The 27,962-nt window shown below is 46.1% G+C and overlaps 2 protein-coding genes across 5 annotated transcripts in view; both read right to left on the reverse strand.

Annotated features, from left to right (window-relative positions):
* Positions 1 to 5,022: 5,022 nt before the first annotated feature.
* On the reverse strand, positions 5,023 to 7,202 carry LOC118215335. Of its 2 annotated transcripts, none has more exons than XM_035396020.1 (3): positions 7,101 to 7,202; positions 5,454 to 6,453; positions 5,023 to 5,183 (listed from the first exon to the last, which is right to left on the reverse strand). In XM_035396020.1, the coding sequence occupies exons 2-3, from the start codon at positions 6,367 to 6,369 to the stop codon at positions 5,050 to 5,052; spliced, it is 1,050 nt and encodes a 349-aa protein (XP_035251911.1). In that variant the 5' UTR covers positions 6,370 to 6,453; positions 7,101 to 7,202; the 3' UTR covers positions 5,023 to 5,049. The 2 variants fall into 2 exon arrangements, with proteins under 2 accessions (XP_035251911.1, XP_035251910.1); XM_035396019.1 differs by having other exon boundaries at positions 5,454 to 6,770.
* A 5,388-nt stretch (positions 7,203 to 12,590) lies between these two features.
* slc1a2b (solute carrier family 1 member 2b) overlaps positions 12,591 to 27,962 on the reverse strand; it is a 58,011-nt gene continuing 42,639 nt past the window's right edge. Inside the window, exons 2-10 of one of the 3 annotated variants that reach the window (XM_035396013.1) lie at positions 26,772 to 26,924; positions 24,357 to 24,607; positions 23,088 to 23,244; positions 22,363 to 22,489; positions 21,832 to 22,065; positions 21,280 to 21,474; positions 20,613 to 20,747; positions 19,827 to 20,052; positions 12,591 to 17,266 (exon numbers count right to left, since the gene is read on the reverse strand). In XM_035396013.1, coding sequence (XP_035251904.1) covers positions 17,192 to 17,266; positions 19,827 to 20,052; positions 20,613 to 20,747; positions 21,280 to 21,474; positions 21,832 to 22,065; positions 22,363 to 22,489; positions 23,088 to 23,244; positions 24,357 to 24,607; positions 26,772 to 26,924 — 1,553 coding nt within the window. In that variant the 3' untranslated portion in view covers positions 12,591 to 17,191. The remainder of the gene's footprint in view (positions 17,267 to 19,826; positions 20,053 to 20,612; positions 20,748 to 21,279; positions 21,475 to 21,831; positions 22,066 to 22,362; positions 22,490 to 23,087; positions 23,245 to 24,356; positions 24,608 to 26,771; positions 26,925 to 27,962) is intronic. The other 2 variants (XM_035396015.1, XM_035396012.1) reach the window with 2 other exon arrangements.

The following is a 27,962-nucleotide window of genomic DNA, read 5'->3' on the forward strand; positions in this document are numbered from 1 at the left end:
TCTGCCCCCCCGACCCACCCAGCTACCCCCTCCAGGTTACAAACCTAGCCAAGCCTTTTCCAGGAGAGAGGGCCACTTTATCCAAATTAGGGTTGGGATCGAGGTACAGGCCAGTTTAGAAAAATATGGGCCATTTTCCAGGCCTGGGAGTGAGAGCATCACCAGCCTACAGCCTACTGGGGGGGGGGGGGATGTGAGGGGGATGGGGATGAGGATGTGGGGGGGGGGCAGGAGGACAGCATGCGTGTGAGTGGGGAGGGGTGAAGGATCCTGAGAAAGTGAGAGGGAATCGGAGTGTGACGGGAGGGGACTGCTGTATATAGGGTCTGTGAAGCAGATGCTTCAATTTCTGACTTTACAGAAACACAGTAGACAGAGATAAACAAGCAAACGATAGTCGTCCATCAATTAAGGGTTTTTCACAACATCCATTATTGATGTAACGGTTGAGTGTGTTACAGAAGAGTCTACTCGTGTGTCATCTGTTTTTTTTTCCTTTGTCTGAGTTGTATTTTTCAACATTTCCTGTGGATTGGGATATATTTTCTGTTCATGAGTTACAATGGTGAGAAGCTAAGATGTTTTTATTTTAATTTATGTTTTTTTCCCCTGTATATACTGTATGTATTTTTCCCATTTCTTTAGATTTTGAGAACTCACTTGTGTTCATTACTGAGTCAGTGACCTATCCATCAAATTTGCTATTTTCATTAATCTAATCAACAAAAAATGGAAAGTCAATGTGTAGGAAATATGTAACAAAAGCAGTGGATGTTTTATGAATCAGACCAGCTCATAGTGGGGGGAAATGAAAAAGATGCTTTGTTGTTGACTGTTATTATAAAACGTCACATATCAGTTGCCTAATGTGGGGGAATAAACACACATTAAGAGTGAAGTTTCACATGTTATTGTAATTATTGGTGAGAATGATCTGGATAGCTTGACTGGAAATTCCATGCTGAGAATGAGCATGCCCTGACATTCTGTTGCAGAGAATGCTGGGAAACTGAGTTCAAATAGGGTTAAGACAGACGTTATATTGTGTATCTAAGTGATCTAGCCATGAAGCAAATGAAACTGTTTTGTTTCTTTTCAACTCGAATAGAAAGACACATTGCAGACTGTCATCACCCAGTATGAACAACTCTGTCACACAAACACAGAACAATCCAGAGAAAAACCAATAACACCCTGCAACGTGTCATGTGAGAAAAAATGTGACAAAACTCTTCTGCATTTCAAGCGCCTAAACGCATTCAAAGAGAAGATGCCTGCAAGTAAATGAAAGGAGTTTGATATCACTTGAAATCCCCACATCTGTGCTGTAATTCCAGTTATTGCTGAAGGTGGTGTGCTCTGTGCATTTCTGTTGAATAACAACTCAAATTCCGGTATATTTGCACCTTTGTTCTGAATCAGAGATATATTTCTGCTCTGAGGCATTGACGCCCAGGCTCACCTGGTCTCCACGGAGTTTCCTGAGAGGTGAAAATGTGCTCGGATCTGGCCAGCAGCTTTGTCCGGTTCGCTCATGTGAAAGACAGAATAAATGAATGTCATCCTACAGGGACTTTCTTGGTCTCTTCTTCCCAAACAATGACAATCTGAATGGTGAACAACAGTTATGAAATGTTTTAAATGTCTATTGTTTTTTCTTTATTTGTTTTATTTTTCCTTTGTTTTTTCTTTCTTTATTGGATAGTTTTTAAATATTATTTTTCAGTAGCTATAAGGATTACTCGTACACTCATAAGAAATGTGTGAATTAACGAATTGACAAAGATTGCAAATAAAGACATTTACAATCGAATGGTTCTCATGCATGAATGCAGGAGGTGGGGGGGCTATGGAGCCGGTCCAATGACAGGCAGACGGGAAAGAAGACCAAGGAAAAGATGCTCTTGTTGCCGGGGAGCAGGAGGGAGTGTGGTTGCCATGGCTCCCAGGTCATGATGCAGTCAGATTTCGGAGGGAAAGGGGCAGGAGACATCGAGAACACAGAAAGAATGCAAATGTGTGTGTGCGTGTGTGTGTGTGTGTGTGTGTCTGTGTGTATGAGAGAATGTGTGGAAATTGTATAAATTGTGTCATTGTCTTGTGTGAGTCATTAACCAGATTTTGCACAACCATTAATGTTGTTTCTCGCCAAACTGTAATTTCTTTGCAGTTAGCAAAAGAAATGCATAAAAACTATCTCTTAGGCCACACAAGAAGAAATATTTATGAAAATCAAAAAATCATAAAATTTATCAAATAGATACATCTCACATTAAAAACATCGTATGTGTACCGTACGGTATGCGGCCATATAGCCGTGCAACCATGACATGAAAAGATTTATATCTGGAGGTAGAACCACAAAAATCGGTGTTTCCATGGTAACGTGCCATCTCTGTGGATGGACTCGGCTGTGATTGGCCGAGGGAGGCGCAGGCTTGAGGAAATGCTCGAGTGTTTTTAATGTTATTCAGCTGCGCGAGAACAGCGTGGTGCAGCCAGGTAACACACGTCCTCCACGCGGATGGGGATCTGGGCCATCCGGCCGCCGTTTGTTTTAGAATGTTCACTGGCTTGGCCCCTCCCCCACCACGCTAATCGTTTGGGGGAGTTAAATCAATCTGAGCAGAGGCTTTTCAGCGAGAGCTGCAATGAAAAGCAGGCTCTTTCCTCTCAGTTATCGGATGTCTGACCTGCCTGGACAGGCTGAACGGTGAGATAAAAAGGTGTTAAGATCCCTCTCTTTTCATCGAGGGAGAAGACAGACTGCGGGAGGGAGGAGGCAGGGGGTATGGGGGGGGGGGGGGGGGGGGGGGGCGATCACAAAACGGCACAAAGCCTTGTGCGGCCTCCCGGATGCCGAACCACGCCCTGCGCGCGCAGAACCACGCCCTGCGTGCGCCGAGCCACGCCCTGCGCTTGTATTCATACATCCAGCCAGACTGCGGAAAATAACCACAGCAGGACCGGCCGTCTGCAGAGCTAGGGGTGGGTTCACACCAGCTCTCTGCTGGAAGTACATCAGTTTACTGAATATCGTTAAGTTTGTCATTCATTGAAATTTAAAAACAGAACATTAAAATGAGCTTAACTGTGATCTCAAGACAGTTCAGTGAGTGCAAATGTAACCAGGCCCTGTGTACACCACAGAAAGCACATTGGTTCCTACTGTACACTAGCCTCACTTGTGACCAGTCTCTCTCTATATAGATTATTCCAAGCCTATACTTGACCTTGTTCACTATCCACAATCTATGCTATGCCCAATATGCACAACCCCCAGTGTACACCAGGTTACATAACACAGTACCCCCAGTACAGTGTTAAATGAGGTCTGATAGAGTAGAGTTTTACTCTGTTGGGTCTCAAACTCGGTGTTGAATCAACACTGAAAATATTACTGTGTAAGCACTCCTTTAACCTTTTCAACATGTTCACTCCTAGTGTACACTGCTCTCCCCTACAGACCCCCAGTGTGCATTATTCCTAGCATGTGCTCTTCAAGTGTACACTAATCCCCCTATCTTCTCTATTCATTAATCCAAGGGCACTGTGTAATCAGAATTGAGACCTCACTGAGGATGTGCCCTCCCATTGGCCACTGTGCAGTTCGCCAGTTTAGTGCTCATCGGTCAGTGTGCACTTTCTGCTTTCAGCCACTAGGGCGTGCTGGTTTTCAGAGTCACTCAGGAGCCCAGTAAAACTCCAGCACTATGTTCAAATGTTGAAAGAAGAAAACAAAACTGAACTTTTTATGCATGTATGTATGTATGAGTGTGTGTGTGTGTGTGTGTGTATGTATCAATAGATCAATCAATAGACCTTTATTTAATTCTCGGAAGACACATTGAGGGAACAAGCCCTCATTTACAATGGTGCCGAAATTTTTAAAAAATCATTAAAAATTAAATAATACATTAAAAGGAATAAAATAAACAATATTAACAGTAATAACTACATATGAAATAAATACCAGAAATCATAAGTTCATAAGAACAAGAGTTAACAATGTCAAGTTTCAGTTCCTTATGTAATAATGTATGTTTGTACAGCAGCATTATACCACATGTTAAACCAGAATTATACCACATGCTAAACCAGAATTATACCACATATTAACCAGCATTATACCACATGCTATACCAGCCACAAATAAATAAGCCTTTGAGAGCAAGTTAATTAAGAACCTATTTAGCGAACATTACTGCTAATCCCAGTAAAGCCCAGCAAATATTTCTGTTCTCCTTGATGTTGGTCCCACACGGTTTCAGAGAAGTGTTGTGTTTTTCCACACGGCCTTTATCTGTACAGAATTTATTTCCTGTTTTGGTTTGGAATCAATGGGTGTAAAATAATAATACAATAAATTTATTTGTGGATTTATTTATTTGTTTATTTTTAAGCCAAAAGATCGATGTGCCTTACAGCATCACAACGAGGCACCATAAAAACACAAAACGATAAATGAACAAACGGACTGTAATAAAGGTAACATATAGGCAGAGTATAAACTATTAAGTGTAGCTGCAAGTAAAGATATATTAAAACATGCGTTATGTTTTAAAACAAATAGAGAATAACAAAACAAATACACACTAAAACCGCTAAATCTCCTAAACTTGCTAAAAAGACTGGCAATTTAAAAAACACAATCAATAAAAAGGTAAATCGTTAGATTGAAAATGGAAAGCTGTCTCGGAACAGCGAGCAGCGCTGGCCTTCCCAGAGGAGCCGTGGGGCTCGGGAGGCTGTGCTAAGAACCCGGCGTGCAGCACAATCACTTGGCAAAGCGTTCATTTCTGGAGGGAGGCAGAGTGACCCCCCCCCCCCCACCCCCCTGCCACCCCATCAGCCCCCCGCCACCCCCTCCCGCGCCCCTGCCACCCCGCCACCCAATTCACCACCCCCCCTACCCCCCTGCCCCCCCGCCACCCCGCCACCCCATCCGCCACTCCCCTGCCACCCCCCCCCCCCCCCCCCCGCCAGCCCATTCACCCCCCCCGTCACCCCTCTGCCCCCCACCCCCTTGCCACCCTATAACATGGCAAATCAAGCGTAGGTTACCCTACAGGCGTGGTTTTTAATTTTAGCGTACTTTAGGACTCCAGCAGGGGGCGCTTCTCCGGAGCGTTGGCTTGAGTTGTGTCCACACAGCCTTCTTTCCATTTCCGCTTTGCGGTAAGCTGGAGAAAATAATTCAGTGTCAGCATAACAAAAAAAAAAAAAATGTGTCACTGTCCCAATACTTTTGCATTTAAATGTAGTACACACATACGTAGATATACAATATTTACTTTTAAATACCTAAGGTATCACAGGTTAAAATGCATAAAAGTATTACATATAAAAAATTTACAAACTTTGTCATCAAATTAGCATTACACATTCCACACAGCTAGCATCTTGCACATAACACACAAAATATTCAGAATCGGGCTCCAGCGTGTACTTACGGAAGCGCTTGTGTAAGTCGTAATGCCCGGTGGATTGGTTTCTGCATAAGGGATGTTCCTTCGTTTGGCCACAGCAGGGGTACCAACCCTCCACGTAATCCCCCTCGTGTTTGCGCACCATCTCGACCTCGCGCCCGGGGGATTTCCTACTGCAGAAGGAATTTTTCTCTGTCTTGCCACAGCAGGTGTACCTGCCCTCCCTGTAATCCTCCTTGTGGTTGCACACCATCTCGACTTCGTGCCCAGTGGTTTGGCTTTTGCAGACAGAATGTTCCTTCGTTTCGCCACAGCAGGTGTACCTGCCCTCCATGTAACCCCCCTTGTGGTTGAGCACCATCTCAAACTCGTACTCCAGGCTGTTGGCGTTGATCTGCGTCACATCCTCTCGGTAGTGCAACTTCTCATCCTCGCCCAGTATGGACTGGGACCTCCCCATCAGGGTGCCATGGTCCTCGTACAGCTCCACCTCCATGCGCTCATACACAACATCATCTGTTCCCAGCAGGTGCGAGACCTCATGGATGAGGGTGCCCGGTTTTGAGTCGAAGCAGAGGTGGTCTGGGGCGCCCCAGAATTTCTCGCACAGGTACACAGTGAAGGCATTGGTGTAAACGTAGGCAACGGTTTCACTCTCTTCTGGGTCTGGGTTTTGGTCCTCCTTGAAGTCCACTTTCTGCATTGTGTGCAGCAGGTCTCTCAGGAAAGCTTGTGTAGGTATGCAGAAGAACTTGTAGGAGTCGATGGGCTTGGAGCAGGTGTAGTGGAAACTGACAGGGTCTCCGTACAGGCCCTTCTCCAGAGCGTCCGTCAGTATCTGCACTGCTGCATCTCTGGCCTCCTCAGCCTTCTTCAGCTTATCCCCGCTCACGTCTCTGATGTACTCAGAATGCAAAGAATTTCCGGAAGCTTCTGCCATTGTGTTTAGGAGGCACTGTTCTGGACACTGTAAGTTTGTCTTCTGGTATAAAGGCACTTATTGCAGTTCCCTTTTATTGAATCCCTAAACTGAAAGTGAAACTTTAAACCAGATGTTTGCCTGTTTGATTGCCAGCTTTCTGTTTAGTTATCACATACATGGAAAGTCCCTCTAGGAATTCCAGATGGCTCTGTGATTTTTTCTACAACTTTATGTTTTTTTCCACTAGGAAAAAAACAATTTTAATGCCTCATATACTGTCCTCCTTGAGGTGTAGCAACCACTATTAGACAGCTAGCCAAACTCCGTTCACAAAGGACATGAGAGTCAGGATATAGCCTTCAAGCTCCGAATATTTAATGCAGACTCAAGATGCTTGTAAATGTGAAAAAGGAGTGAAACTGAAAGGACAAAATACAGCACAATTACTGTAATGTTTGCTATACAGAGGTAGGCATGGACAGCTCTGAATGAAATTTTATACAACGATAACCAATAAAGTGTACAAACTCAAAATGAATGCTACATAAACCCTGCACTAGTAAGGATGAAGGCTAAAAAGCTAAATATTGACAGCTAATCACTTAAGAAACCAACATGGCTGAGCTGAATGCTAGCATAAAAACAGTATCTTCAAAGGTTACTTTTACAGTACAACTTTCACAAAAGTTTTATTAATACATGTCTATGAGCTGCTTATTGACAGATTCCAACTTGCAGGCAATGCTTACTATGGCACAACAACAGGATAGCAGCAGATGAACTTCTGTGCTTCAGGATCAGCTGACATCTAACCTCCCGTGGCAAACGGGCTTTCATTTCCTACTTCCTGTCTAAAAAGGAAGTTGTCATAAAGGGCTGTACAATTACACAGCAATACTGTAGAGGGCGCCAAACAACCCACTACAGGATATAAATGACTGGCGGACAGAATACCTTAGATGTCCTCATTACACAGTGACTAAGCTACAATACACGACCACAAGTATGTGGACACTGTCATGTAACATCTGATCCAAAATTATGGGCATTAATATGATCTACATCATATTAACAACCACCGCTCTTCTGGGAAGGCTTTATAATAGATGTTGGAGCATTGCTGCAGGGATTTGATTCTATTCAGCCAGAAGAGCATCAGTGAGGTCAGCCACTGATTGGGCGAATAGGCCTGACTCACAGTTGGCTTTCCAATTGATCCAAAAGTTGTTGGATGTGGTTAAAGTCAGGGCTCTGTACAGGCTAGTCAAGTTCTTCCACACCATTCTCGACAAAACCATATGGACTATATGGACCTCTGTGTGCCAGGGGCATTGTCATGCTGAAACAGGAAAGGGTCTTCCCCAAACTGCTGGGGAAGCACAGAATTGTCTTGATTGTGATTATATGCTTTAGCATTAAAATTTGCCTTCACTGGAACTAAGGGGCCTAGCCCAAACCACAAAAAACAGCCCCAGCCCAAAGGATGTCCAGATACCTTTGGTCATATTGTGTATATAAGCAATGTTTTTAGGGTATATTTTGCAGCACTGTCAGTGAGGATGGTGAAACGCGAGATCTACTGGCCACAACTTTTTATTTTCATTTGGAAATTCATGTAATTTCTTGCAGACAAATACTAATCTTCTGTTTACTAATGACAGGAAGTATACTTTCATATTATGGAGCCTCTGCATGCAGCATAATAGGGAGGCAATGTAAACTAGAGGGGCAGTGCGCATTCAAACCTGCAAGACCTTTGAGAAGGCCACCCGAAATGGCCAACTGCTTAACATTAGATTATTGTTTTCGTACATCACAGCAAATGCTCCATCCCGACACATACCTGCATCTCTCAGAGTAATTGGATATGCATTTTGTTTCTCTACTCTCTTTGAACGCAAGAGTTTCTAGAACATTTTTAAAAAACGTTCCAAAAAACCTACTCTGCAAAAGGTTTTTTAACTTTTCTTTTTTAAATAAACAAATAAAATGGATTGAAGAAAAGTCTTTTTAAAAAATTAAAAAAAAAACAGCAGCAATGCACCAGACAGTACATCACTGCTACAAACAAAACAGCCTTCCTGTTCCTCACACACATGCTTATCTCATGTCACCTGCAATGATCAGCAGGTGTGGGACTGGTCTTAATTGGTCACAGCTTCTGAGACAATGAGCAGTCAAAGGTAGACCACACCTATTACAGAACATGCCCCCTTTAGACCAGTGGTTCCCAATTAGATGCCATGGAGGGCAGAGAGCATGTAGGTTTTCAATCCAGCAACTGCCTTTCCCTGCTGGTTTCAATAATTAGTTCCCTCCTTTCAGGTTGAAAGTGTTAATTAGCCAAATCAGCAGGTTGAGAGTGTTAATTAGTAAATCAGCAGGTGAAGCGAGTTGCTGGAATGAAGACCTGCACACTCTTGTCTTCCATGACACATGACTGGAGACAGAGGTGGCACATCCTGGTCCTTGAGATCCACTGGGTCCACTGGTTTCTGTTGTTACTCTGCACTTAATTGGTCAATTAAATAAGTTTACTAAACAGTTACCTCACCTCACCTAGTTTCTTGGGTCTGAAGCGCTTGTTGCTTGGAATCCTAGAAAAGGATTGTGATGTAGAGATGTATTAATCATATCATATATGGAAGGCAAATGGAATGGAATAATAAATGTGGAAGATCCATCTATGATCTAGAAAAAACCATGCTCCTGAGAATGAAGAGTGCTCTAGAACTGCTGAAAGCACTTCTATTTTAATCTTATGTGCTTTGAGATGTTGTTTATACACAGCAGTTTTTTTTTTATTTTTTTATTGACAGCTACAGAAAATAGCACTGGGGAAATCAAACGTGTTATGACGGTCTATTTTGGAAGGTCTACTAAAGTTAGAGACATTGTCTGCTGTAAGGCACTTTGAGTTGATGCAATAGGCAGCATCATACTGAAATAACGGCGTTTTGCCCCAGAAGAGAACGCAGGACCAGTGCTACAGGCACCTTTAGTCCAATTTCAAGGACTAATCAATGTGACCTTATCAGTCACAGTGCTACAGTTTAATTGATTCAGCCATCCAGGCAATGATTTATTCAAGGACTGGCACACCTGATTCATCCTGTCAGTGAACATGAGTAGCCTATACACATCTGTGTGCGCTCAGTGATGGGTAAAGATTAGTAAGCCATTTGCAATTTATAAAAAAAATAGACTAAACTTAAACTAAAATTTGGCTAAAAGTAGACTAAAATATCCAGAGTTTTCACTGACTTAAAACTAAACAAAAACAATGAACAGTCAAATGATTAACATTTGACAAGGACATTTTATCCAAAAGACAAAGACTAAAACTAAGCATCTTTGTCCCCCACCATTGGTGTTGAGGCTCTTTGCACTGGTGCATGGTGGTGCTGTTGTCTTGGAGATAAACTTTAAAAAAAATGAGTCCGCATAACTGCAGCCATTTTAACTGGGAGTGTTTGGTCTTTATTAAAATTTTTTTTTAAAATTCTCTTTGTCTTAAAAGTTCTCATTCTCACTCTTCAAAACATTGATTTCACTGTTGAAATTGTGAGTTTTAATCACTTGGGACACAACGCTCACCTCAAAATAACTGGGGTCCATCAGAAAATTCATTAAAGGGTTCGTATGTTAAGCGGTTTGTAATTCTATTTAAGACACAGATCAGTCATTACTGTGAGGCCAATAGGACTGCTATGACACCAAAACTACTAGTAGAGAGACGATGGACAATCCATTTGTCAGCATAAATTGGCATTGTGGCGAAATGCAGATATACCACATATCTTCATAGACCTGTTCCTCAAAAAATCTACCACCCTCTTGGATTTCACTCAAACCCTAACAAAGCACATCTCGTTTAAACAGCTAGAGATCTTATTGAACTGCCAATTAGCAGAATCAGGTGTGCCGAATTAGGGTTAGAATGGAAGCAGACAGGCAGGTAGATCTCCAGGAGCGGGGTCGAGCAGCCCTGACACAGGCAGTCCTGACAGGTGCGCTCACCAAGTTTGTGTGAAAAGAACTAAATTTCGGCTGTATGGGCCTCATTCAGAAAACATGCAACATTTGATCATGAACTGATCGTGATCATGAAAAACAAAGGTCTGCACACGTCATGAATCTCACTTCATGGGAAGATTTTAAGAACAAAAGTAAGAATAACTTAATTATAATTTTGCAAATGAGGCCCAATGTGATTTCAAGGTATTCTTTGGTAGGAGACAGAGATAAATGTGCCCACTGGTAACCTCTATCCCTGCACTGGACTGTGGTGTAGTGATTCTATTTGAATAATCTTTACTGTGGACAACTGCTAAGCCTTACTATCCATCAGTTTCTCCTTTCACCACAGAACAGAAGGAGTGTACACTAGCAAATGGGTGTGTTTATGTGCTTCCCAATGTGGAATTTCCAAAGGGTGGAACCCCTCCCCCCACCACCAGTGGTACATGCCATTGGCCACCTCATGTGTCCTTCACTTCTCTGATTGGTTCAAGCATTCTAAATGAGTCTTCAGGATTGGCTGGTGAGTGGGAAAATTCCATTTGACAAGAATAAATTGACAATATTGACAGGTACAACCACTACTGGACCAAATAGAAATCCAATTTCCCAGGACAGTAATGAAGACATTTCACTGTGGAAGCAGAATCAGGCCATCTTTTGGATTTGATGTTAAACTACCTTCTGGTGCCTTTTGAAATAATAATGCTGTCAACCTTGGTGTCTCGTCAGATTTCCTAACTGTCTGTACATCTGGCCAATATCTTGCATTCCTTGCCCAATCTCATTATCCAGGTTGCCACTAAAAAATAACTTTTTAAGCTGAACTAGATAATTAAAGGTCACATTAAATTTAAACAAATGTGTATAAGTGCAAGCTTACCGTGTGTATTCTTATCTATTAAGCAAGGCTGGCGTAGAATACTTAGAAAGGGTCAAAGTTCTTTGTCAAATAGTTTTTATATAAATCGATACCAGATACAAATTAAGCTTTGACTCAGAGCCACTGTTTTTAACTTTATAACCAGCAGTTGAGCTGATCTTGCCAAGCAGAATTAATCGCTAATAATTACTGTAGTGCAATTCGGACATTAAAGAGGAGCAAAGGCCATGCTGATAACACAAACTGCACTTTCTGCACTGTGTACGGTGCTTTTCCTTCCATCAGAAAATAACTGAATATATACTGTCATTTTAATAGATTATTACTGAATGTGATGCTTAAGAAACCACTGGAAGGATGTTCTTCTGAGGGATGTTCAGATGGATGTTCTCCTGAAGGATGTTCAGATGGATGTTCTCCTGAAGGATGTTCAGATGGATGTTCTTCTGAAGGATGTTCAGATGGATGTTCGCCTGAAGGATGTTCTGAGGGATGTTAGAGCAGTGGTAGAGCAGGCCTCATCTCTCCAGAATTCAGGATGTTGGTAAAGGACAGTGCAGGAATGTGGATGTAGAGCAGCGAGAGTGTGTAGTGTACTGTGTGTGTATTTGTGTGTGTGTGTGTGAGTGTGTAGTGTACTGTGTGTGTGTGAGTGCGTGTGTTTGTAGTGTGAGTGTAGCGTACTGTGTGTGTGTGTGTGTGTGTGTGTAGTGTACTGTGTGTGCGTGTGTGTGTGTGTGTGTGAGAGAGTGTGTAGTGTACTGTGTGTGTGAGTGCGTGTGTTTGTAGTGTACTGTGTGTGCGTGTGTGTGTGTGTGAGAGTGTGTAGTGTACTGTGTGTATGTGTGAGTGTGTGTGAGTGTAGCGTACTGTGCGTGTGTGTGTGTGTCTTTGAGAGGGAACACTGGGACATATCTGTGTAAAGGGGAATGCTGGGTAATGAGTGTTTAATTGGAGCTTTGCTGGTGGGGTCCTGCAGGGACTGAAGGAGCAGCAGCAGGCCGCTGTAAATAATTAACCTCGTTAAAGACAGATCTGTTAAGGGCCTGGACGGGGATCAATCAGCTTGATTAATTAGCAGGCCCCGAGAAAGAGGCAACATTAATTAATCATATTTGTGTTCATCACCTTTGTGTTCCCCTGCAAGTTCGGCTGCAAAACCCGAGAGACGACTCTAAAAAGCTGATAACATGCAAAAGACCCAGCAAGAGCAGGATTTCCCTTCATAAGTTTGCTCAGTGGATTTACGAGATCAGGTGTGTCTTTAGAGCGATGAAGGTTTGTCAAAATCCTTTTCCATTTTTAGGCAAAATGAATAACAAGGAAAACCCCAGAGTTAGTTATGAATCAACATTTATTAGTTTCCGTAATTGTATGTACACCAAAGGTGCAACACTTATTGATATGTATGAACATAATTTTTATTCCACGTCTGGCAGAGAATAGAATTTTTCTTCATTTTTATACTTTCTTACACACACTCTCTCCCTTTAGTTCAAAATTACAAGGGTCATATAGAAGAAGGTTCTAGGAAAGCCTCTCTAAAAAGAAAGCACAGAAGAACAGACAGGAAGTAGAAAGTGAGATTGGTTATCATGTCTACATATGAGGATCTCATCAAAAGAGAAAATCAGCAGAAAATAAAGACTTGAGCATTGACTGGTTCATCATAGAAATGTTGTGCCTACTCCTACAGTTTTTACTTTTATTGTTCTTATCATCATTATTGGGCTTTTTAGATATGTGCGCAGACATTTTTATAGAAAAATCAGGAAAGGAAAAAGCCAAATTTAACATGCGGTTTGTGCGGTGGTGGAGGGTCTGAGAGTGAGCCTTGTTGAAGCCTTTATGAAACGGTGGGCATGGCACCATTTAGGAGCTGGTTTGCACAATGATCTATACACAGGAGCACTCAGACTTTTCTCCTGGTCTGGCAGAAAACTACATTCGGAAGAAATAAGATAATTACGATGCTGTCTGAAACTGGAGGAATTGAGAGTCATGAAAATCAACGATTTGCTGAATCTAGCGAGGGTGTGTTCTTTTGAGACAAAATAAAAGATAAAACGTGCATCTCTAGACCTGCAAAGATAACACATAAATGCAAATATCAGAAATCGGTAATTACTGGCATTACTGTCGAGAACTGTGTCACTGTACTTCTTGGGCAGAATACGCAGTGACTGCACCAGGCACTATCTGTACACCTGAGGAGCCATTTTATACAGGCACTGGCATAGATGCCTACGTGAGTGAGCAACAGGGGTCCTACAGTAGGTCATTACTATTGCTGCTCCAGTTTCACTTGGTCAATGGCTTGTTGCTCTCAAGTTTTTAAATACGTTTGTTTTTTCAGGAAATTAAATTTGACTTTTTCCTCTTCTGCTGTAAACCTAGTCACACGGTACAGTTATACCCACACTCCACAAACGAGGAAACATGACGACACCCTAATGGACATCTTCACAGCCACAAAGTTGAAACCGATTCTTTCGTTTTTCTTTCCAGTTGAGGACATTGTTCGAGTGAGAATCGTCTTTACCTCTGGAACATTCCGCATTGCATTTCAATGGAGCATTTATATATATATTTATGTACAATGTAACAATGCACAGGTGACTTTAATCTTCATGGGACAAACATCTGAAATGTTTACATTAGATACAAAAAAATAGATGCGCATATAATGCAAGTGTAACAGCTATGTAAGACTACTAGTTAACAGTTATGAAAAAACGAGCAAATTCTTATATGTTCTTATCTTTTTATCATCTATTTTCTTTTACAGCAAACATAGGTCATACGTTTCTATAGGATTACAAAAAAAGCCACAGCAAGTAAACACTATTTCTACACACCATTTCACCCCAAAAAAACCTAACTACAATATTTACACAAAAGTGCAAGGAGGCACTTTAATATCATGCTTTATTAAGATAGTGGTGCAAAAAACAAACAAACAAACAATCTAAAAAAAAAATCTAAAAAAAAACATCATTTTAAAATTCATGCTGGCCACAGCCAGTCTCCTGTTAGTGTTATGTCCTGTCTGCATCCACTCAAAAACAGCAAGGAAGCCATCTGATTGGTCAGGCCTTAGCCAATGCTCCTGTCGTCTGCTGCGGTAGGGTATGCGATGAGTTTTCAGATTTGTGTTGAGTGTAAACGTTACGTGAAGTAGGCGCAGAATCCACCTGCTTCATTTGATTGGCCGAACAGAAGCACGCGGTGCAGGAGGACTGCAGAAGGGATCTTGCAGCTCTGTGGACTCGGAGGACATGGCCCTTGGAGACTGGAGGGCCTTTCTATATCAGTACGTCTCTTTGAGTAAGCGTAAGTATTCTACCACTCAGGCTACTGCTAACGCAATCAGCACTGTCTATGTTACTGTCACACCCACTGCAGTTCGTAGCTAACATCTTCAAGGCAAGGTAGTTTTTTTAAGTAAAACAAAATAAACCTTTTAAGAAAAGTACAAACAGATCACGCACCCAAGCCACTCATGCTGTTTTACATACCCGCATGCTCACACACAAGCACGCACCACACACACACACGTGTGCTTGTACACCAACACGCATGCTCACACACAAGCGCGCGTGAGCACACACACGCACCACACACACACACGTGTGCTTGGACACCAACACGCACGCTCACACGCAGGCGAGATACAAACTACTGGTCTAGCTGTGTGCTTGTCTGGCTCGATGGGCGCATATGAATTTAACTACCTGACGGAGAATTTGTCCTTCACTTCAATGTCCGGAGTTCAAAGCAGCTCTCTGCGTCCTACCATCCTGATGCCCCCAAAAGGTCGCGATCTAAACGCTGCAGCATTTTGGGGCTCTAAGAACAGTCGTAAGATACTGTGGTCACATGTTCTGGCATCATGTAACAGGGAACACTCTGGGAAGAAAACAACTGACTTGCACACAACTTGCACTTCCCCTCCCTGCCACTGGTGGTGCTAGAGTGGAGCTGTGCTTGTTTTACTTTTGTTGCCTTAGCCCTAGCATTGTGCTAATCGTCGTCTGCAGAAAGCAGGTAAGAAGCCAAGGGAAGCCAACTGCAAAGTAAATGTAAATGTACTCGGCTTGGTCCCTCCGCTGGCAGTGTTTGCAGATAATGTGCTCCTTAACACAATACATTTTATTGGAATTTATACTAACAGTTTGTGCTTTAGACTTTTAAAATTTTTAATTTCTTCACTGGGAAACATTTACCTAAATGTGCAAGACATTAAAAATGTATTTTAAAAAGGATTTTATGATTAACAGTCAAAGTGACAAGACATCTGATTGAAGTTGTGATATAAAAAGGCAGTGATTCTCGGGTGGCTGGAAAGCCTGTTGTGATTCGGTGAGCTGCACACTGTGTGGATACCCTTTGAAACACCTTTTCTAGCTTCAGTACATTTATGAGTGACAAGAAATCCTTTTAAACATTTAAGCCAATATATTAAAATGTGTCCCAACTCAGCTATGGTCTCTGCATGTGACCTTTAGTCAGTCCGTAATGTTGTCAGAAGACAACCATCTCTCAGAAATGAAATTTATGAAAAAATGTATGAAAAAGTTTGCATGGGTCACTGCTCCTGTAGTGAGCTGCATACAATTATGCAGACAGCTTTTTGACAATTCACAGCTTTAAAAAAACTGAACTATTGAGTTGTGCTTTTGAACTCTGGAACTCTGGTTGAACTCTGGAACTTGGTGGAGCTGTTTTCCACAGTACACACTTCCAGATAAATCGATGGATCTGCTATGACCTGCTCTCTCAATATCAATTAATGGCCAATGAGTTGGGAGACAAAGCTTTGGGGAAGTTTTACTTTTTTTTTTTACTCTTTCAAGTCGATGCTGGTTCGTTCTGTTCATCTATAGCATCGGCAATGAAGCTGAAAAAAAAGGTCTTTCAAAGGTTTCTGCCAAAAGGGCTTATTCAGCAATATAAGGTTTGGTCCCTTGTGTGCGAAGAGAGAATATATCCCACTGCCGCTCCCCCCACCGCTCCCACACGCGCGCACTCAAGCACACAAACAGTCTCTCTTCTGTGCCAAATAACCTGAGGACGAGTGAAAAAGCCTCTTCCCTGGTGAGGAGGCCGGAGCGGGTCTCACACTGTGTAGGTTTGTGCTTCAGTGTCTAACGGTTTGTGCTCCGCAAACGCGTTCTGTGTGTCTCTCTGTTTGCATCTGAGAGCTCGGCAGGGGGGCCTCATCACACTTTGCATTCTGGGAAGCGCGTGGGGTTGTGGTGGTGGGCGAGGGGGGGAGGTCAAGGGAAGCCCCTCAGGGATGCAGAGGGAGGTCAAAGGTCAAAGGTGAGGGGTTACAGAGCAGCTTCCCCCTAAGGGCTGTTGGGCAGGCAGGCGTCCCCACAGTCCGCTCCCGATGTGACCTCACCTGAGGATTCACGCCACGCCCTGCCCCACCTGCTTATGAAAGCAGAGCCCCCAGTGGCTGCTGGTATATTTATATTTATGATTAAATTTACTGCTAATTTCTCTCTCCCTCGCTCTCTCACTCACTCACTCTCTCACTTTTTTTCTCTCTCTCTCTCTCTCTCCACCCTTCTGAGCCTTGAGGTTGTGCAAATGGTTGCTAGGAAACGTGGTGTTAATCCTGGTACAGGCGGAAGGTTAGTGTATTAGTGCCACTCGCCTCTCTAGGACAGAGCCGGTCAGTTCAGACGTTCGTTAACAGAGTTATAAAACACCAAACTACGAGAGCGCCCGTTAGTTCTGTCTGTTTGCATGTTTTTTTTTTTTGATGCTCTTTCTGTTTTTTTTCACCAGGTGGAAAAGCGTGTGGGGATCTTGAGGGTGGGTGGAGTAGGCTGGGGTAGGGTAGGGTGGGGTGGGGGGCAGGGGTTAAGGACATAAGGCGGGGCGGAAGGGGGGGGGGGGCGCGGGGGGGGGGATCTCTGTGCCGTGTTACTCGCGTTTCCATGGTTCCTCCTCAACAAGCGCGTACTCCGCAGTCGTGCCATTGGTACCCTGGGCGGTTACCTGCAACCAATCATCAGCAGCGTCTGAGCGGGGCGTCCCAGGTACTCTACGCACCTGCACACCCCACCTGGAGCAGAGACACCACTGCGGATTCGCTCGGGGTGGGAGCTTCTCTTCACGTCTCAGCCATTTTGGGTTTGTTTCTGTTCCCTGTGGTTTCCATGACGAGGACTCCGCAGTCTTAGCAGGACTGGGATGGCTGACCCTAACCCTGACCCCTGACCTTAGTGCAGTAATAATAGAGTCTGCTGGTCTGGTCAACAAATCTCATGGTTCAAAAACCAATGAAGGCCTTTGGCCAATAGAGAGGAATTAACAGTCACCAAGGGCTAGTCTCTATGTGCTCAGGACCCTGGGAAAGTGTTAGGTTGGAACATAGCAGGTCTGAGTCCAATCTAACCGTGGTATGGCATAGTCCTTTAACTTGTCCTTGCCCACTCCCTTACGTTTAATAGTACATTATTTGCAGAATTTATTTGCTGCTTACACACCACCACAAGGCTGACGATCATTGAAACAAAGCCACAGTAGCCGTGTAAGAAACATTAAAATTTAACAGCTGCTCAAATAAAATAGATTATTGCAAGATGATCTCAAAGGGTACTGCACCTTCGTAGCATCTTTAATTAAACTGGGAATATATAATTATATTAAAGCTTCATGATAAATCAGCCAGATATTTCATTTTCGTGATTTGTTTTCATCAAATATGCAGACTGCTATAATTCTGATTCTCTGCTCCAAGGGCTCATGAGGGATGATGAGCAGTGGAGTCATTTTCTGCGAGCTGGGGGTCATACTGGCTAACGCATAGCCGTTTTAACACAGGAGCTCCTGCAGACATGTGATCAGCGTTTCAGAGGTGGAATAAAACACTGCACAGCTTCACACCAGCATGCGGAGCAGTGCGCGAATACAGACCATGCACACATGCAGACACGCAAAACACAAACACCCCACGCACAATAAAAAAGAGTATTCCACTGGTACATCTAAAATAAATTATAATCATATTACAGGTATTGTTATATAAAATAATACAAAATAATAATTGGTTAAAAAAACGAATACAAAAAAGGAGTTATGTTTAGTAACTGCTGGAAAAAGATGTACCTTTTCCATCATGCGCAAATAGTAAAGTACCTCTTGGCGACATGTTAAACAGCTATGTTAAATGAGTATGTGCTCTACTTAGGGTGAGTAAAAGCCAGAGAACAAGCGCAGAAATGACATGGCAGCCGTCGTGCTCGCCTCGATACGACGCACGCGTCATGGGATCCGCGCAGACGCGCACGTGAACGGGAAACAGCCCACCGCACGCGCGCCGCGAGCAGAATCCAACGCCGCCGCGATTCCGCTGGAGCAGGTCGCCATGGCAGCCGCTCGTAAAATGGCGGCTCCCCTCAGGCTCATCAGAACGGCTAAGCGCCGCGCGGCGTGAGACTTTTAATCGCGCGCTTGCCCACGCTGTCCGCCACTACGGCCCGCCATCATCAGCGTCCATCTTGTGTGTGACAGCCAGCGCTGCGCCTGCGAGCTCGCGACGCCGAATCGCTCTCTCTGAGGAGAGCGTGACGACTCTGGCACCTCGCACAGCGCTAACGATGCGCTCCTCAGCATCCTGGCTACGGCTTCCCGCTGTGAGACGCCGGCGCTAAGCTGCTTTTGCAAAACCAAGAGCCGATAAAGACCAAGATCATGAGATCATTCAGGGAGAAAAACGTCTGATATCAAACCAGGGAAAAATCGGACTGATGTGGGCACAGATAGAGACGTTGTGTCAGAACGTTACACCAATCACAAGCAATTAAAATAAACTGGCTGGCCTTAACCAGGCTTATGAACAAGGCCTAAGAAAGCTGAGCCTTAGAACAGGCAGGAACAGATCTGCTTCCAGAAATCTCTTTCCACACAAAAGAGCTATACAGGGGTGTCCACCCATAATCCCCGGGGGGATCAACCTACCTAAAATGGCTGTCTTTCCTACAATATCGATTCTAAAATGGGGGATGGGCGGGAGGTCTAGGAACACGATCTCTCTGATCTTACTGTGGTTCAGTGACCTGGTTATTACACTTTGGATTGTTACAGCTTTCATTATTTACAGGGAAGTAATCACAAGTGCTGCTATTATCATTGCACTGTAGGATATGGTAATGGAGCCATGTTGGCCCACATAGTCTGGAGGAGACTCGCTGGTTTGTGTGTTTCCTGTAACATTGAGCAGCTATAAGAATTCCGTTTCGTCCAACGGAGGAGGCAGCGCGCGGACGCTAAGGCCCGGATGCTATCGCGGCTCACGCGGTATCCCAGAGACACAAACGCTGCTGTTCCATCGGAGGGTGTAAACCAGGCACATACCTTCAGTCCCTCACAGGCCGCTCTGAGTCCCGTGTCCGTCATGCGCACTCACACCAGGCACACGTCCCGCATGCACGTGCACGGCTCAGGGACGGGACGAGACGGACGTGCGAAGCGGGCGGGGCATGCGACGGGACGGGGGGGGGGGGGGGGGGCGGAGTTAGATGGAGGTCTCTACGTCAGTGAGTGAGAGAGGTACCTTGCACTCATCTACAACCACGGAGTTGTGAGCGGCGCGCACGCACTGGTTGTTGTCGTGGTGGTTCTTCAGCTCGTCGTAGTAGGACTGCGTCTTGGTCATCTCGATGTCGTCCGAGCGCCCATGCAGGGCGTCCAGCGCGTCCAGCTCCGCCTTGGACAGGTGGTACACGATCCCCGCGCCGTACGAGTCCCCCACCACGTTCACCGAGGTCCGGAACCGGTCCCTGCGTTTGGGGGAGGGGCGGGAGGGCAGAGAGAAACACCACTGCTGTAGACTTCAGGGGAGCAGGGAGCCAGTGGAGAGCAAGGTGTGCTCACGGTCTCGTCTCGTTTGGGGCTCTGCTGCAGGTAAAGGTTCTGATACTGCAGGTAAATAAACTCTCTTTCTGTCACAAGACCATCAATCTTTCAAGGATAAAAACAGCCACGAAAAAGAGACTGAATGAGGATATTGTATTTTTAACATTAATATACGTGCAGGGAAAATTAAGTAGTGTCTGGAATCTGATTAAGACCAAAAGGGAGCTGTGTGTGTGTGTGTGTGTGTGTGTGTGTTTGTATGTGTGCGTGTGTGTGTGTGTGTGTGTGTGTGTGTGCGTGCGTGTGTGTGGGTGTGCGTGTGTGTGTGTTGTGTGTGTGTGTGTGTGTGTAAGTGTGTGTTTGTGTGTGAGTGAGTGTGTGTGTGTGTGCCTGTGTAAGCGTGTGTGTGTGTGTGTGTGTGTGCGTGTGTGTGTGTTGTATGTGTGTGTGTGCCTGTGTGTGTGTGTTTACTGGACACACTCACAGTAGCCAGTCCACAGCCACCAGCAGGCTGATGTCCTGGGTAGGCAGCCCCACGGCGGTGAGGATGAGCAGCATGGTCACCAGGCCAGCGCTGGGGATGCTGGCTGCTCCTATACTGGCCAGAGTTGCCGTCAGACTGGGGATGAGCAGCAGGACCAGCCAGTTACACTAGCGTACACACCCACTCAACACTCACATAAACACTCACTCAACACTCACTGCAACACTCACTCAACACTCACATAAACACTCACATAAACACTCACTCAACACTCACTGCAACACTCACTGCAACACTCACTCAACACTCACTCAACACTCACTCAACACTCACTGCAACACTCACTCAACACTCACTCAACACTCACTCAACACTCACTGCAACACTCACTCAACATGTAGCTCAGGATGACCTTGCACCCTGAGCCAGCCACAGGAAGATGGGCTTCCTGACTGAATCTTCAGAACTGGAGTTAAACCTGCAGACACAGCGCCCCCTCCAGGACTGGAGTTAAACCTGCAGGCACTGCGGCAACAGGACATTTTTACCGCAATCTTTTAGTTCTGAGCCTAGTTTGTAAGCAGTACAGCACACTGCCGTCACTGCCAAACACCTCCTATGCATGCTGGGAGATAGGCAGCCGCTGGCCGCTGGAGGACGGGCTCACCTGACCGTGACTATCTGCCCGGCATCCAGGTATATGCCGTTCATCTGGGCGATAAAGATGGCCGCCACGGCTTCGTACAGCGCAGTGCCGTCCATGTTGATGGTGGCGCCCACGGGGAGCACGAAACGTGTCACACGCTTATCGATGCCCAGGTTCTCCTCCAAACAGCGGAACGTCACGGGCAGGGTCCCGGCACTGCGGGGGAGGGAGGGAGGGAGAGGGAGAGAGACAGAGAGGGAGAGAGAGAGAGAGAGAGAGAGGGAGAGGGAGAGGGAGAGGGAGGAGGAAGAGAAGAATGCAAAGAGGGAGAGAAAGGGAAGGAGGGAGGGAAAGAGTGAGGAAAGGGAAAGACAGAAAGGGAGAGAGAGAGGAGAACTGAAGAAGAAGCTTCTCTTCATCTTTTAAACTCATTATCTGCCCAATTAAAGAACAGAAAGGACAGCATCCTGCCCAGAAATGCAGAGGGGACAAAGTGAGTGGGGCATGTGCAGGGATGGCGCCCCTGGTGACTCAGGATTGGTGGAACCCCCTTGTGAGGGGGGCATGCCGTACCTGGAGGCGGTTCCCAGGGCAGTGATCCAGGCCTGGAAGATGCCCATGAAGAAGGTGAAGGGGTTCTTCCGGACGATGGCGAAGTAGATGCTCGGCAGGAAGATGACTCCGTGGATGATGAGGCCAACAATGACCGTCACCATGTACATCCCCAGTTGCCGGGCAACCGTCTCCAGGTCCTTGATGGAGACGATCTTCCCGCAAATCAGGCAGGCGATACCGAACGGGGAGTACCTGTGAAAGAGAGAGTCCAGCTCTGTCTGAGGAAACCAGTCCTGTGAAAGAGTTAGTCCAGCTCTGTCTAAGGGAATCAGTCCTGTGAAAGAGAGAGTCTAGCTCTGTCTGAGGGAATCAGTCCTGTGAAAGAGTTAGTCCAGCTCTGTCTGAGGGAATCAGTCCTGTGAAAGAGAGAGTCTAGCTCTGTCTGAGGGAATCAGTCCTGTGAAATGGGCCATGTGAGGTATGGCTGCTCAGGCGCCTCAGATGGCCATGCTGGGGGGGGGGGGGGGGGGGCGGGGAGCACACACTGACCACATGATCATGATGACCAGTCGCATGACAATCTCATTCAGGATGTTGAAGAACTCCAGCATCAGCCTGGCCTTCTCGCCCATCTTGCCCATGCAGATGCCAAATGCGATGAAGAAGCCGATGAGGCCTGTGGCACAGAGAGAACACATCACTACTCAGAGCAGGAAGCGCGTAACACACCACAGACACACTGCCACTCAGAGCAGGAAGCGCGTAACACACCGCAGACACACTGCCACTCAGAGCAGGAAGCGCGTAACACACATAAGACACACTGTGGCTCAGATCCACAGGTTGAATGCTTTCTGTATTATTGCTAATCTATTTTGCTTTAAAACTCAAGATTCAAACATTTTTCTCTAAGTTCCATAAATGCATATGTTATCTCCCTACCATGTAATTACGTTATGTTCCATAAGACTCCCGAGCCTGTAATTAACATAAAACATTAACTGCATTTTTTTTTTTTGAAAATGGCATCCTTGATTGTCATAGTCAAACAAAAAATGCAGATACTGAAATCTTCACAGCAAACATGTTTGGTGCATATCAACTCTGAAAGAGTAAAATGTTCTCTGACAGGTTACATTTGATTCCCGCTGGAAATGAATAAACTCCACGGGCACAGACTGCCCTGCACTCGAATAACGCTGCATATCAAACGTGTAAAATGCCGTTTAGACGAAGAGAGAGACGTGATTGACAGGCCCTGTGTGGCTCCGTACCGAGCACGTTCATCCCGCCCTTGAACTGCAGGGACTTCTTGATGACGTATTGCGGCTCTGGCGTTGCCATGGTAGCGTTGAGGAGGTCCTCCACGGTGGTGGAGTTCACGTCCTCCGGCTCAGGAATGAGCTCCACCTTCTTGGTGACGGTCTGGATCTGAGGGCCACGAGCACAGCCAAATGGTGAAGCTCTGACAAAACCGTGACTCCATCTGATCGTTTTTCTGCTCAGCTGTGTGTTCAGGTGTATGTTTATTTACCACATAACCTGTATCAGCAGTCTGTGTTTGATTACAATGCTTACAATGCAGTTAAATCCCGTAATTTCCATTTTGTGTTATTTTTTCCTGGGTATTAAAAGACACCAGCTCTTGATATAGACTCAGCATCTCATAAAGGTTTTATGGTATATAAGTAATTAAGTTAAGAATTCACTTTCATTTTCAACAAAAATGTGATAATATTTGCTATTATAGTTATCATCATCGTCATAAAAAAAATCCCCCACATAATACTCGGGTTCATGGAATAGGAAGTGGGGTGTGTGTTGTAAGGAGTGGGCTGTGAGTTGTAAGGAGTGGGCTCTGTGTTGTAAGGAGTGGGCTGTATGTTGTAAGGACTGGGCTCTGTGTTGTAAGGAGTGGGCTGTGTGTTGTAAGGACTGGGCTCTGTGTTGTAAGGAGTGGGGTGTGTGTTGTAAGGACTGGGCTCTGTGTTGTAAGGAGTGGGCTGTGAGTTGTAAGGAGTGGGCTGTGTGTTGTAAGGACTGGGCTCTGTGTTGTAAGGACTGGGCTGTGTGTTGTAAGGACTGGGCTCTGTGTTGTAAGGACTGGGCTCTGTGTTGTAAGGAGTGGGCTCTGTGTTGTAAGCAGTGGGCTGTGTGTTGTAAGGACTGGGCTCTGTGTTGTAAGGAGTGGGCTGTGTGTTGTAAGGACTGGGCTCTGTGTTGTAAGGACTGGGCTCTGTGTTGTAAGGAGTGGGCTGTGTGTTGTAAGGAGTGGGCTCTGTGTTGTAAGGAGTGGGGTGTGTGTTGTATGGAGTGGGCTGTGTGTTGTAAGGACTGGGCTGTGTGTTGTAAGGAGTGGGCTGTGTGTTGTAAGGAGTGGGCTCTGTGTTGTAAGGAGTGGGCTCTGTGTTGTAAGGAGTGGGGTGTGTGTTGTAAGGAGTGGGCTGTGTGTTGTAAGGACTGGGCTCTGTGTTGTAAGGACTGGGCTGTGTGTTGTAAGGAGTGGGCTGTGTGTTGTGTCAGGCGTAGGTGAGGACGGATACCTGCTGGAAGCAGGCCTGCACCAGGTTTTCGGGGAAGAGGTTCCTGATCAGATCGAAGAACGCGTCCAGGCTGGACACCTCGTCGTTCTTGGCGCCCTCCCCCAGTTTCTCCTTCAGTTTGGGGTTTCCGGGGTGAATGAGCAGCACCAGGATGACGCCCAGGACGGCCGCGATGATGGTGGTGGTCATGTAGTACACCATGGCGCGGGTTCCCAGGCGACCGCTCGATTTGGCGTCTAAACCCGCCAATCCTGAGGGGGGGGGGCGGAACAAAGGGCATGATGTCAGCTAGAGTCACACCCACACTAAGAGTCCCTGAGCCGATACAAATCTCTTTCTGTCACAAGACCATCAATCTTTCAGGGATGAAAACAGCCCCGGAAAAGAGACTGAATGAGGATATTGTATTTTTAACAGTATGAATATACACATTCATATTTAAATTATTATAACATTAATTATTGGCTTATTAATGTGCAGGGAAAATTAAGTAGTGTATGGAGTGTAATTAAGATCTAAGAGGAGCCGTGTGTGTGTGTGTGTGTGTGTGTGTGTGTGTGTGTGTGTGTGCGTGTGCGTGTATGTGTGTGCATGCGAGCATGCGTGTGTGCGTATTTTTTCCCAAAGGTGACTTACAAAGATCATATTTTTAGTTATAACCCATAAATACAGCTGAATATTTTACTGAAGAAAGTCAGGGTACCTTGTGAGAGACTGAAGCCAGTTTCCTAACCACTACCCCACACTGACTGGACCCTAACCACTACCCCACACTGACTGGACTCTAACCACTACCCAACACTGACTGGACTCTAACCACTACCCAACACTGACTGGACCCTAACCACTACCCCACACTGACTGGACCCTAACCACTACCCCACACTGACTGGACCCTAACCACTACCCCACACTTACTGGACCCTAACCACTACTCCACACTGACTGGACCCTAACCACTACCCCACACTGACTGGACCCTAACCACTACTCCACACTGACTGGATCCTAACTACTACCCCACACTTACTGGACTCCAACCACTACCCCACACTGACTGGACTCCAACCACTACCCCACACTGACTGGACTCCAACCACTACCCCACACTGACTGGACTCTAACCACTACCCAACACTGACTGGACCCTAACCACTACCCCACACTGACTGGACTCCAACCACTACCCCACACTGACTGGACCCTAACCACTACCCCACACTGACTGGACCCTAACTACTACCCCACACTGACTGGACCCTAACCACTACCCCACACTGACTGGACCCTAACCAAAACCCCACGCTGACTGGACTCTAACCACTATCCAATGCTGACTGGACCCTAACCACTACCCAACACTGACTGGACCCTAACCACTACCCCACACTGACTGGACCCTAACTACTACCCCACACTTACTGGACCCTAACCACTACTCCACACTGACTGGACCCTAACCACTACCCCACACTGACTGGACCCTAACTACTACCCCACACTTACTGGACCCTAACCACTACCCCACACTTACTGGACCCTAACCACTACTCCACACTGACTGGACCCTAACCACTACCCCACACTTACTGGACCCTAACCACTACCCCACACTTACTGGACCCTAACCACTACCCAACACTGACTGGACCCTAACCACTACCCCACACTGACTGGACCCTAACCACTACCCCCACACTTACTGGACCCTAACCACTACTCCACACTGACTGGACCCTAACCACTACCCCACACTGACTGGACCCTAACCACTACCCCACACTGACTGGACCCTAACCACTACCCCACACTGACTGGACTCTAACCACTACCCAACACTGACTGGACCCTAACCACTACCCCACACTGACTGGACCCTAACCACTACTCCACACTGACTGGACCCTAACTACTACCCCACACTTACTGGACCCTAACCACTACCCCACACTTACTGGACCCTAACCACTACTCCACACTGACTGGACCCTAACCACTACCCCACACTTACTGGACCCTAACTACTACCCCACACTGACTGGACCCTAACCACTACCTCACACTGACTGGACCCTAACCACTACCTCACACTGACTGGACTCCAACCACTACCCCACACTGACTGGACCCTAACCACTACCTCACACTGACTGGACTCCAACCACTACCCCACACTGACTGGACCCTAACCACTACCCCACACTGACTGGACTCTAACCACTACTCCACACTGACTGGACCCTAACCACTACCCCACACTTACTGGACCATAACCACTACCCCACACTGACTGGACTCTTACCACTACCCACACTGACTGGACCCTAACCACTATTCCACACTGACTGAACCCTAACCACTACCCCACACTGACTGGACACTAACCACTACCCCACACTGACTGCAGCCTCTCACCTGTGATCAGACTGGAGATGATGAGGGGCAGAATCAGCATCTTCAGCATCCTCATCAGGATGTCTCCAGGGAAGGCGATGACCATGATGACATCAGGAGGGATGGGTGAGGCGTAGCGCAAGAGCATTCCAAGCACCGCCCCCAAAACCACACCTGGAGAGGGTCACAGAGTGAGTCACAGAGTCAGTCTTACAGAGGGAGTCACAGAGTGAGTCACAGAGTCAGTCTTACAGAGGGAGTCACAGAGAGAGTCTTACAGAGGGAGTCACAGAGAGAGTCTAACAGAGTGAGTCACAGAGTCAGTCTTACAGAGTGAGTCACAGGGAGAGTCTTACAGAGTGAGTCTTACAGAGGGAGTCACAGAGAGAGTCTTACAGAGTGAGTCACAGAGTGAGTCTAACAGAATGAGTCAAAGAGTGAGTCTTACAGAGTGAGTCACAGTGTGAGTGTTATTAATTTCAGTGTTTTCAAAAATATGATTTTTTGTTAAATAACCAAATGAATTTTGATTGCTCAGCCACAGGGAGTCACGTGAATATGACACGAATCATCCTGTGTGTCCGCAACAAAGCGAAGGGGAAAAAACAACATCTTTTCAAAACACACAAAGAGGAACAACAGCGCAAAACACACAAAGAGGAACAACGGTGCTTTGTTCGCAAAGCGATAGCAGCGGCTCGTTAATTTAGCCGCGGCAGAGTGGGGCATTTGTGGGTGGGGCGGGGGGGGCTGTCAATTATGAGCCTTAAGAGATGGCCCAGCTGGTTGGGGAAACAAAAACAATGAGCCCCTAACATGACTGGGAAATGACCGCTTCGGTCACGGGGGGGGGGGGGTGGCTCGCGGGCGTGCGGCCAGCCTGATCCTTGCCGTGAGAGACGGATCAGCGGCTGGTTTAACCGCTGCCAGCCTGAGATTTTCAGCAGGCAGTCTTGCAGCTGTGCAATGGAAACTGGAGGTGATGCCACTAGAAGCCATTAGCCCCAAGTTCCTGAAAGAGTTATGTCGCCACCACCTGGCCTGGAGGACTCTTCTCTCTCTCTCTCTATCTCTCTCTCTTTCCGCAGAGCTGACCTCAGGCTCCCTCCTCCTCTTGGCTGTCCTGGCCTTTCCCAGGATGCACAGGGCCTCTGAGCCTCAGGCTGCCGAGGAGGGGGGGGGGGGGCTGTGCAGGACGCCCACTTCCTCCTT

Source organism: Anguilla anguilla, chromosome 16, assembly GCF_013347855.1.
Source record: "Anguilla anguilla isolate fAngAng1 chromosome 16, fAngAng1.pri, whole genome shotgun sequence".
Lineage (NCBI taxonomy): Eukaryota > Metazoa > Chordata > Actinopteri > Anguilliformes > Anguillidae > Anguilla > Anguilla anguilla.